The sequence below is a fragment of the Vitis vinifera genome, chromosome 9, assembly GCF_030704535.1.
Source record: "Vitis vinifera cultivar Pinot Noir 40024 chromosome 9, ASM3070453v1".
In the NCBI taxonomy this organism is placed as follows: Eukaryota; Viridiplantae; Streptophyta; class Magnoliopsida; order Vitales; family Vitaceae; genus Vitis; species Vitis vinifera.
Window position 1 is genome coordinate 19909451 of NC_081813.1, and position 12601 is coordinate 19922051.

Consider the following 12601-nt stretch of genomic DNA (forward strand, 5'->3'; position numbering starts at 1 on the left):
GTCGGGTTATCAGTATGTGCATAGTGATGGCTTTTTAGGAGATTCTATTTGGTTAGGGGTTTCATATTTGCCTTTGATAAACATAGTTTTTCCATTAGAAGGAGTTTCATGTACCCCAAACCTCCTTTATCACAATGGGTTTTACATTTATCAAGTATTTCATTAAGCATGTTAGTTCTAGGGTGAATTTTTTCATTCATAGATGAAGAAGGCTTATTATTCTTGATCTCTTAAGTGAAAGCATTATTCTTCTCAATGAGAGAATGATGCTTAGATTTAAGAAATCTAATTTTCTCATGAATTAGTTTTTTCAACATTAAGCATATCAATCTTGTTTTTATGAGCTTCAAGAATATCATGATCTTTCATATAACACTTAATTAGTCTTTCACGCTTAACAATAAGATTATTGAAGAATTTAGCCCTTTGTTGATCATTAAACTCATCATCATCATTATCACTATCACAATCACTATCATGCATAGATTCCATAGATGCTATAAAAGCTAACAAGTTATTGGGATCGATTTAGAGTGTGTTTGCCAGTGATTCTAGGAAAAGCTTTTAATCTTTCTAATACTTGAAAGTTTTAATTTTCTGAGTATTAGAAAAACTAGAAACACTTCCAAGAATCATTGCCAAACACATTCTAAATCGAACAACTATGAGGTGTGCCTTTCTAAATTAGCGCCACTAATTATAGCTTTGGAGGTAACTTGACAAAGTGTTTTAATCTAAAAAAACACAGCAAGTTATATGAATCATTTTTCGACACTTACTTGTATTCACATTCCTACTAAAACACAGTTGATTATTACTTTTCCCTTTACATGAGCTTCTCTTTGAAAAAATTCTGCATAAGTAATATAAATTGATATTGGTCTTGCATGTCATTAGTTGGATGTTTGGGGTTAATGATTGAGAAAAATGGGTTTTGACTCACTAATATGAAAATATATGGAAAAAAGAATCCCAGATTTTTTAAATCAGTATTATCTTCATTTATTTAAAAATAATTTAAAATACATGCTCTTTTTAACGAGTCATATAATTATTCCCTAAAATGCCACTTTTACTTATCATGTCATCAACACTAATTCACAATTAGACTTCTTTACGTAAATGTTTTCCTTCTTTCACAAATATTTTATTATTATTATTATTATTATTATTATTATTATCTAAGATTTTTTGTTCTCCAAAAACAAACACCCTATAAATAATTTTTTTTTCCTTTCTCTCAATCAACAAATATTCCATGGATAACAATATATTACCTTTTATCTATATCTTTATCGCTTGAATTGAAAGTGAAGCTAAAAGCAAAGAAAATGCTCTAAATTACTAGAGTCCTTAAAATTAACCTCAACTTGCCCTAATGAAAAAAAATCCTAAAGAGACCATGGGAAGAACCATAAATTTTATTTCCAACAAAACTCAAACTCATTTACAATCCACCAAAGTCACTACTTCTAATGACCACACTCTTCATACTACCTCACATTTGCTATGAGATGCTTGTTTATGGAGAGAAAAAAAAATCTCAACTTTTCCTATGGTGTATTTATTTATGGAGAAAAAAAATCCCAAATAATAATAATAATAATAAAATGAAGAATATATCTAAAATGAAGGAAAACATTTACATGGAAGAGTTTAGTTGTTAATTGTTGTTGATGACATGGCAAGTGGAGATGGCATTTTAGGAAATAATTATATGACTTATTAAAAAGTGCACGTATTTCAAATTATATTTAAATAGATGAAGATAATACTAATTTAAAAAAATTGGGGTTCATTTTTCCATATATTTTCATATTAATGAGTCAAAACCCACTTTCCCTTTAATGATTTCTCCTTTCTGACAAGGGTTTAGTGCAATAAATCCATCACTTGAAATAATTTAAGTTAATTTCAATAGGCTGGTATTTTATAAACATTGATGCAAAACGGTTGAAAATAACAACTGTGCTTCCAGATATCTAATGGCTATTTTTCAATAGGGAAAAAGCATTCACATGAGAAACATTAATGAGGGCTTAAAGGCTTCAGAACTGTTGAAAAGAACAACTATGCTCATAGATATCTGATGGCTATTTGTCATCAAAAGACTCAACTTTGATGGGCAGCCCGGAAAAGTAGTTTGCCATTAATAGACTGCATCCCCTTGTCCTCCTACTCCTTACAATAGACTGCAAACATATATGTAGGTGGAAGAATTGCCACCAGGAAAACAGACCGCATCCCCTGAAATCTCTTAAGATTACTGAACTCAACCATATTTGCAACATAGGGAAATTTTTTTTGAAAATCCAGTTCTTAGAATACAGGAAATGTTAGTATTTTGAAATCAAACCAATCAGTTGACTGTGAAACACAGAAGATCCAATCATATGTACACTATAATAGAACTTCAGAATATAAGCCAACCTAAAACATTCTCAAGAAAATACACAAGTATATAAGCAGGACATACAAATAACTCTGGTAAGGACCATGAAATCTGCATCAACTATCAACTGCTGACAGCTGCAGATGTTGAAGAGACATGAGGAAGTAGCATAGCCAAATCAGCAGTGATATCAGCCATTTCAGTCCATATATAACTGATAACCAAGAAGAGGGCTTTCCCTGCCATTACTACCCAAGTCTGCAGTCACACATCCACATATCCACTGGGCAAGTCTCCACATAAGAAGCATATCAATAGCCTAGAAAGGAAAGAAAGAAAAAACATCAAAAGAGAAAAAAAAAAAAAGTTCTCTGTAGTGCATAACAGAGTAAACAACTCATTTTAATGTGAAAACTAAGATTCAAAGAAAAAATGGACAGTGTGCAAAATAAAAGGTCTGACTAAAAATGCTGTTTGATCACATTAAAGCTAGTCTCATCCAATGTTTCCCAAAGGAGGGGTTACTAACGCATGGATTTGTAGCAACAAGAGAACATAAGAAATCAGTCTGGATACTCTTCTCCAAGCCTGAAGGTAAAATATTCATACCATCCCTTTATGTTTCAATTAATGAACCCAGTAACTAAGGGAATTTCCCCCTTCCATGACTAAGCTTTTTACATTTAGAACACACATGTGAATGCCATGCAGGGGAGAGAAGAAAAAAAAATTCTTTCCAGTGCTCATTGCTCCCATATATATATATATATATATAGTTCCATGTCAACTTCCAATCAATGATCTCCATTATCAGAATACTGTAAGAACAAGTAATAAAAAATGCAGCCACGTGCATGTTGAGAACCTGTTGACAACTCAAGACCACAATGAAAAACAACTCAATACCACAAATGTAGAATTAAATTTCATCTTCAGAAATTATTATAGCAGAAACTGATTTTATAGTTGGAATAGAAGCAATCCATTTTTCCTGCATATCCAAGTTGTGAATTGAATGTTTGCTTCAGGAATAAGGAAACTTGATGATATCTTTGTGGGGGTTATGTAGTGTCAATATCTCTTACAAATTCTTCAGTTACAAATTGTTTCCACATTTTAAATTAATTCAAGGATTGAATCTACCATTTAGGTGCTAGGACCATGCCTAAAATCCTTTTATTGTTACAAGAAAAAGTCTTGAAGTATCGTTTGTCCTAAAGCAGGAATAGTACCCATTAATGACTGACTGAATTTGAATTGATAAATGGAAGGGAAGCACAAACTAGGCCTGTAATGAATGCAGTAAAGGTGAAAGAAGAAAGTACCTGAATGAAAATTGGAGTCCCATCAGTGTAAAGTAGAGGTTCCATGCATGGGCCTCATGGTAAGATGACTTCCTTATCAATCTTTATGCAAGGAACATGAGCAATTTTGGGCCATTCTTTCCCTTTATCCCTCTGGCACCGTTTCGTTAGCAGAGAACAGCCCTCAATTCTAAGCACAGAGAGGGAGCCTGGCAACCCCTCTTTTGGAAAGGATTTGAGTTCATCACAGTTGGAAATGTAAAGCCTTTCAAGAGAGGTGAGATGCTGAAACCCCTCCTTGGCTAGAGATTTCAGATTTGGAAAATCCTCAATGATAAGAAAGGTGAGGGTGGAGGGCAGAAGCCACATCTCTGGAAATGGGTCTGATATCTCTGTTAGAATTCATGAGAGTTTGCCTTTGAAAATGTCTTAGTTAGACTTAGTCTCTGTTTTGCTATCTCTGATTTTCAGTTTTTCTGTTAGTAGAAGTAGTCATTGCAGCTGAGAGTTTTTAGCATTTTCAGTTTGGTTGTAAGCCTATAAATAGGCATTCTCTTTGGTGAAATATAGTGTGTGTCTTTCTCCAACTCAGTACTCTAATATTTTCTGAAAGTTTTAGTTCCTTTCTCCAGATTTTTTTAACAGTGGTATCAGAGCAAAATTCCTACGGGCTGTGAGGCAAAGTTTTTGAGTGTTTTGAGTACTAAACACAGTGAGGTTGAGTGCAAACACTAGTGAGGTTGAGTGATCTATTTTTTTCAGGCAACTGTGGTGCAAACATGACTCCTTCTAGCAATATTTCCTCTGTAATTCCAGTGTTTAATGGTGAACACTATCACATTTGGGCTGTCAAGATGAGGTTTTACTTAAGGTCTCAAGGTTTGTGGAATGTTGTGATGTCAGAAGCTGATCCACCACCATTGGGAGCAAATCCTACAGTTGCTCAGATGAAAGCATATGAGGAAGAAAAACTCAAGAAAGACAAAGCCATCACTTGCCTACATTCAGGACTTGCAGACCACATCTTCACCAAAATCATGAACTTGGAAACACCTAAACAGGTATGGGACAAGCTCCAAGGTGAATTTGAGGGCAGTGAAAGAGTAAAAAATGTTAGACTCCTCACATTGAAGAGAGAGTTTGAGTTGATGAAGATGAAAGACGACGAATCTGTCAAAGATTATTCTGGCAGGTTAATGGATGTTGTAAACCAAATGCGGCTTCTTGGTGAGGTATTTACAGATCAAAAGGTGGTAGAAAAGATCATGGTTTCAGTGCCTCAAAAGTTTGAAGCCAAGATTTCTGCAATTGAAGAGTCTTGTGACCTGCAAACTCTCACAATTGTAGAGTTAACCAGCAAGCTTCATGCACAGGAGCAAAGGGTCTTAATGAGAGGTGATGAAGCTACTGAAGGTGCTTTTCAAGCAAATCACAAGGGAAAGAATTCTGGAAACTTGCAAGGAAAGAAGTTCTTCAAGAACAGCAGAGGGAAAACTGAAGGGTCTTCAAGAAAAGGAAAATTTCCGCCTTGCTCTCATTGCAAAAGAACCAACCATGCTGAGAAAGATTGTTGGCACAAAGGTAAACCTCTCTTTAATTGTAACTTTTGCAATAAACTTGGCCATAGTGAGAAGTATTGCAGAGCCAAGAAAAAACAATCTCAACAGCAACCAGAACAACATGCAAGTGTGACTGAAGAAGACAAAAATGATGATGAGCATTTATTTATGGCATCACAAGCACTCAGTTCTCATGAACTGAATACTTGGCTCATTGACAGTGGCTGCACAAGTCACATGACCAAACATCTGTCAATATTTACCTCCATTGATAGATCAGTTCAACCAAAGGTCAAGTTGGGAAATGGTGAAGTTGTGCAAGCCAAAGGAAAAGGGACAATTGCTATCAGCACCAAGAGAGGTACAAAAATTGTCACTAATGTTCTTTATATTCCAGATTTAGATCAGAATCTTCTTAGTGTTGCACAAATGCTAAGAAATGGATGTGCAGTCTCTTTCAAAGAAAATTTTTGTTTTATCTCTGATGTACACGGAACAGAGATATCAAAAATTAAAATGAATGGAAATAGCTTTTATTTGAAGCTTGATTTAGTTGAAGGTCATGTCTTTAGTGCCAAGATTGATGAGAGTGTTGTTTGGCACAAAAGATATGGTCATTTCAACTTGAAGTCACTGAGGTTCATGCAAGAAGCTGGTATGGTTGAAGACATGCCTGAAATCTCAGTTAATGCTCAAACTTGTGAAAGTTGTGAGCTAGGGAAGCAACAACGACAACCATTCCCTCAAAATATGTCCAAGAGAGCTACTCACAAGCTGGAATTAATCCATTCAGATATTTGTGGACCAATGAGCACAACCTCATTGAGCAACAATGTGTATTTTGCGCTATTTATTGATGATTTCAGCAGAATGACTTGGGTTTATTTTCTAAAAACCAAGTCACAAGTGCTCTCTATGTTCAAAAGCTTCAAGAAAATGGTTGAAACTCAAAGTGGTCAGAACGTTAAGGTGCTCAGAACTGATAATGGAGGTGAGTATACCTCAAAAGAGTTTAGTCTCTTTTGTCAAGAAGCTGGAATTGTACACCAGCTAACAGCTCCATACTCACCACAGCAGAATGGAGTCTCTGAGAGGAAGAACAGAACCGTGATGGAGATGGCAAGGTGCATGCTATTCGAGAAGAAGCTACCAAAGCTTCTATGGGCTGAAGCAGTCAACACCTCAGTGTATTTGCTTAACAGACTACCAACTAAGTCTGTTCAGAGCAAAACACCAATAGAGGCATGGTCTGGTGTAAAACCTTCTGTCAAGCACCTGAAAGTTTTTGGCTCATTTTGTTATCTTCATATGCCATCTGTCAAGAGAGGGAAGCTTGATGAAAGAGCTGAGAAAGGTGTCTTTGTTGGTTATGCAGCAGAATCAAAAGGTTACAGAATTTATAGCTTGAGTAGAATGAAAATCGTGATAAGTAGAGATGTGCACTTTGATGAAAACTCCTATTGGAATTGGGACTTGAAGAAAGTTCATAAATGTGATCAAACCACTCCATCTATTCTTGAACCAGCAATAGAAAGTACAATCATTGAAGGTCCACTTGATGTTGAAGCAACTTCAGACACACCAGTGCTTAAGATGAGGCCATTATCTGATGTGTATGAGAGGTGCAATCTTGTACATGCTGAGCCTACATGTTACACGGAAGCTGCAAGATTTCTAGAATGGATTGAGGCCATGAAAGCTGAAATTGATGCTATCGAAAGAAATGGAACCTGGAAGTTGACAGAACTACCTGAAGCTAAGAATGCAATTGGTGTAAAGTGGGTTTTCAGAACTAAATTTAATTCAGATGGTTCAATCTTCAGGCACAAGGCTAGATTGGTTGTGAAGGGTTTTGCTCAAGTTGCTGGAGTGGACTATGGTGATACATTTGCACCAGTAACTAGACATGACACTATAAGGCTACTACTTGCACTTGCTGGTCAAATGGGATGGAAAGTGTACCATTTAGATGTCAAGTCAGCTTTTCTAAATGGTATACTTCTTGAAGAAATTTATGTTCAACAACCAGAAGGCTTTGAGGTTATTGGCCATGAACACAAAGTGTACAAGCTACATAAGGCTCTCTATGGTTTGAAGCAAGCACCAAGGGCCTGGTATAGCAGAATTGATTCTCATCTGATCCAACTTGGATTTAGGAGGAGTGAAAATGAAGCTACTTTGTATTTGAAACAAAATGAGGATGGTTTGCAACTGGTAGTATCACTTTATGTTGATGACATGCTAGTGACCGGAAGCAATGTAAAATTGCTAGCTGATTTCAAAATGGAAATGCAGGATGTATTTGAGATGTCTGACCTTGGCATCATGAACTACTTCCTTGGAATGGAAATATACCAATGCAGCTGGGGTATCTTCATTTCACAAAGAAAATATGCTATGGATATTCTCAAGAAATTCAAGCTAGAATCATGCAAAGAAGTAGCAACTCCGCTGGCACAAAATGAGAAAATTTCAAAGAATGATGGTGAGAAACTTGAGGAACCCTCTGCATATAGAAGCTTGGTGGGCAGCCTACTATACTTGACAGTAACCAGACCTGACTTGATGTTTCCAGCTAGTTTGCTTTCAAGGTTCATGAGTTCACCAAGCAATGTTCACATGGGAGTTGCAAAAAGGGTGCTAAAGTATGTTAAAGGTACAACAAATCTTGGCATTTGGTATTTAAAGACAGGAGGAGTTAAGCTAGATGGTTATGCTGATAGTGATTGGGCAGGAAGTGTTGATGATATGAAGAGCACTTCAGGTTATGCATTTACAATCGGTTCAGGTGTCATATGCTGGAATTCAAGAAAGCAAGAAGTAGTGGCACAATCAACTACAGAAGCTGAGTATATCTCCTTAGCAGCTGCTGCAAATCAAGCAATATGGTTGAGAAAATTGCTTGCTGATTTAGGCCAGGAACAAAGCTCACCAACTGAGCTTTACTGTGACAATAAGTCAGCCATTTCCATTGCTCAAAATCCTGTCCATCATGGCAGAACCAAGCACATAAATGTAAAATTCCACTCCATAAGGGAAGCTGAAAAGAATTCACTTGTTAAGCTGCATTATTGCTCAACTGATGAGCAACTTGCTGACATAATGACTAAAGGACTTCCTAAATCAAGGCTGGAGTTCCTAAGGTTGAAGCTTGGTATGTCCAAGGCAAATCTCAAGGAGGAGTGTTAGAATTCATGAGAGTTTGCCTTTGAAAATGTCTTAGTTAGACTTAGTCTCTGTTTTGCTATCTCTGATTTTCAGTTTTTCTGTTAGTAGAAGTAGTCATAGCAGCTGAGAGTTTTTAGCATTTTCAGTTTGGTTGTAAGCCTATAAATAGGCATTCTCTTTGGTGAAATATAGTGTGTGTCTTTCTCCAACTCAGTACTCTAATATTTTCTGAAAGTTTTAGTTCCTTTCTCCAGATTTTTTTAACAATCTCTTCTTTACATCCTCTCAAATAAAAAATTTTAAGAAATGGAAGCCTTTGCAAGCCCCACTCCATCCTGTGCTCCATGAGCTTGTAGCAGTTTGAGATGTCAAGTAAAGATAGATTAGTTGGCAGACCCTCATCAGGAAACGAAACAAGTTCTTGACAATCATATAATACCAATATCTCAAGGGATGTAAGGAGGGTGTGCATTCCTTGGGGCAGTGACTTTAGCTTCTTGCACTGTTGGAGAATAAGCACTGATAGGTTGGGAGCTGACAATCCTCCTTGTGGAAAAGACACCAGATTCGGACAATTATTGATGTACATGTAATTAAGAGATGTGAACTCAACATGGTGAATGCCATCTGGAATGGAAAGGGACTCCAGATTTGTGCAGTTGCTCACATAAAAAAACTCAAGCTTTCTGAAGAAACCTAATGGGAAGGAAGTGAGAGAATCACAACTACTGTTTATAATAAGTGTTGTAAGGGAAGCAAAGTAGCTGGGCATCATCTCCTCAGGCAGGGGTAAGTCCAGCTTCCCACAGTCTTTTATATCAAGATATTTCAGAGAAGCAATGCTGGGGAAGGACCTCAGAGAACCACAATCTTTGATAGTCAGCTGTTGGAGACAAGTATTGTTTTGCATCACCGCATCTTCCAAGGACTCCAAAATGCCGCATTTTTCGATGTCAAGCTTTTGAAGCATGGGTGGGAGCCCCATCTCCAAAAGTGACTGAAGACTTGAGCATCCTTTGATAACCAGCTGTTTAAGAGAGTTGAGCTTGCGTAGAATTGGTGGTACTTCCCTTAGCTCTGGACAACCATCAATGGTCAATCTTACAAGAGAATGAAGGTGTTGCAATTCCAGTGGTATCTTACAAATATCATTGACAATTAAGGAAGTAAGTGAGGTGATGTCAACAGCACTTCTAAACACCACATCATTACATTCTGTCAACTTCAATTCACAAAGGGAGGGGACCATTGGAAGAGAATCCACTAGCTGCCCACATTCAGTAATCTCAAGTTTTGTCAAGAGAGGAAGGTGCTTGGGTATATCGCCTTTCAGCTTTGGACATTTCTGGACATAGAGCTCTTCTAGACAAGGGAATTCAACTTGAGAACAAGTCCATTCCTCCCACTCCAACATCTCTTCAAACTTCAGTGTTTTCAGGGATCCAAAGGGCTTAAAGGAAGATGAACCAGAACCATTCCCACAGAACTCTGGACCAACCCTCTGCACTCCAATTTTCACAATAGAGAGGCCCTTGAGAGACTGAAGCTGCCCAATTGGTGGCAAAGACAAGCAGTTTTTACAGCTTTTTAGTTGCAAGAAAACTAAATTCATGAAAGAAGGATCACCTAACCAATTTGGAAATTTTGTGCCATAGTAGTACTCAATAGTGAGGGTTTTCAACTTCTTGTGAGGCTGTAGGTTTTCAAGAACTCTTGTTTGATTCTGCAAATCACCAGAAACTGCATTACAATCCCATCCAAACACCAAGTCATCGAGCTTTCCCTTATCTTTCAAATTAGCTTCTAAAGCATCTGCTGCACACACCACATTCTGCAAGTTCAAAATCGAGAGCGTTCCCCCAAGTTGTGAAAGATCCCGCAAATCCTTAATTCTTGCTGCAGCATGCTTCCATCCAACAACAAAAGTAGTCAGTACTTGAAGGTCCTTCAGTCTATTAATTCCCATTGGCATCCCTTCTAATTTAGTTTTACTAATATCAAAATAACGCAAGTTGATGAGTTTTCCAATCTCTGATGGCACTTCAGAAAGAAAATTACAGTTTGATAGCATCAACGTTTGCAAGTTGAAAAGCATACCTATTGATTCAGGTAATTTATGGATTGCAGTGTAGGAAAGGTCCAAATAGCGCAAATGCTTCAACTTTCCTATTGAATCAGGCAAATGGGTGATATGATAGTGAGACAGGGAGACAACCCGTAAGCATCTTAATGTTGGCAATAGATGATGACTAACTTTCTTGGATAGGTAGCAAGTAGAAACTCCATGAGGCATAGTCAATGGTAAGAAAGTTCTCAAATTATAAGTTTCATGAACAGGATTAAATTTCTTGGAGACATCAAATTCTTCTCGAACATATGATAAATGTCGGGCCTTTTTTGAAATTTGGTTTTGTTTTCCAAATTCCAACCTAAAACAAAATTCTCCAGAGACAAATTGAGTTAAATCATGAATCAAGTCATGCATCATAAACAATGACTTGTCATGATTTGATTGCTGAAAAAATGATCTCAACAATAGATTGTGAAAACATGTTTCACCTTCTTTTTCTACTGTCTCTCCTCTTCTTGAGCCATTAACCAAACCTTCTCCCATCCATAACAAAATCAATTGCTTCTTTTCAAATTCATAACCCTTTGGGAATATAGAGCAGTACGCAAAGCATTGCTTCAGTTTGGTGGGGAGATAATGGTAGCTCAAGTGTAGAGCTGGAAGAATACTACTTTGGTCAGCGGGTAAATCCCATATTTTGTTATTCAACATTTCCTTCCAAGCATTCTCATCTTGTTTAGAGCGTAGGAGACCACCAAGCGTCTTTGCTGCCAATGGCAACCCTTTACATTTCTTCACTATTTTCTTACCAATTAGTTCCAAACTTTGCAGTGCATCTGAAGTTATGTTTTCAAAGGCAAGATGTGCAAATAAAGACCAACAATACTTGTCAGATAGTTCGTTAAGATGATAAGAAGCAGTAGTGCGCATAATTGATGCAACATTTTCATTGCGAGTGGTTACCATGACGAAACTACCGTGTGCTCCAACCCTAAAAGGAGCCTGCAGGACACTCCAGTTGTTGGGGTTCTCATTCCATATATCGTCTAAAACAAGCAAAAATCTTTTCCCATTCAATTCTTTCTTCAAACCATCTTGCAGGAATTGTAAATTTCTAGAGTGTGATGAGTCTTTAGTGACCGATTCTAGAATTGCTTTTGTTATTTCTACCAAATCAAATTGATCAGAAACACAGACCCAAATTCTCGTATCAAAATAGTCCTCCACCCTTTTGTCATTGTAGATAATCTGAGCGAGGGTTGTTTTACCAACCCCACCCATACCAACAATAGGAATTACCCCAACTTTCTGATCAGCAGATACTTCATCTGATAGGAACAACTCCATAATCTTCTCCCTATCAGCATCCCTACCATAAACCCCAAACTCATCTACCAGGGAAGTAGTCAACCTTTCCTCTGCTGAAAATAAAAACTCTCCAACGCCTTCCCTCAAATAAAGGTCAAATTTTTTGCAATGGTATCTAGATCCTCAGTAATTTTCTTTATCTTTTTGCTAATCTTGCCATTGAACACGGACCTGCTAGGATGGAAAGTTGGGATGAACTTCCGTACCTTACTGGAGCTGGGTTGAGGTCCTTCTGTCAAGCTGTGTCGATTGGCTTTCGTGACCAGCTCGTCCAGGACATCTTCAATGTCGTAGGCCAAAGCTTTGAGATCATCCAACCAGACTTTTACTGCTCTCTCCCTTATCTGCTTCTCCTCAGCATCATTCATCACAGCTTCGATATGCAGCAATTTTTTCCTCCATTCTTGGAGTGTCAAGTCAACTTTCTGCCTTCGTGCATACTCTAACAGCGGGCCCGCGATCAACTTGTCAATCACAACAGCAAGGAATGAAGATACAGCTGCCTCACCCACAAACATGTTTTCTGCGGAAACAAAAGGAATCGGCAACTTAGAAGAAAAACACAAATGGGATGAGTTTTTGCTGAGAAAGCCTTTACACTGAAAACCAGAAAGATTGCAACACTTGAGCCTACAAGGTTCCAATTTTTGGTTCTCAAAGTCTCCGTCAAATAAAGAATAAAAATTGTCCTTGTTAACTTTCCATCAATTACTATGCTTTTAAACTTAGTTTTTTTCAA

General features: G+C 37.4%; 1 protein-coding gene across 1 annotated transcript; it reads right to left on the reverse strand.

Annotated features, from left to right (window-relative positions):
* Positions 1–8722: 8722 nt before the first annotated feature.
* Positions 8723–12380, reverse strand: LOC100250055 (putative disease resistance RPP13-like protein 1). The gene is made up of 5 exons (XM_019222124.1): positions 12034–12380; positions 10983–11944; positions 10521–10589; positions 8863–10463; positions 8723–8758 (listed from the first exon to the last, which is right to left on the reverse strand). The coding sequence occupies exons 1-5, from the start codon at positions 12378–12380 to the stop codon at positions 8723–8725; spliced, it is 3015 nt and encodes a 1004-aa protein (XP_019077669.1).
* Between the last annotated feature and the right edge of the window lie 221 nt (positions 12381–12601).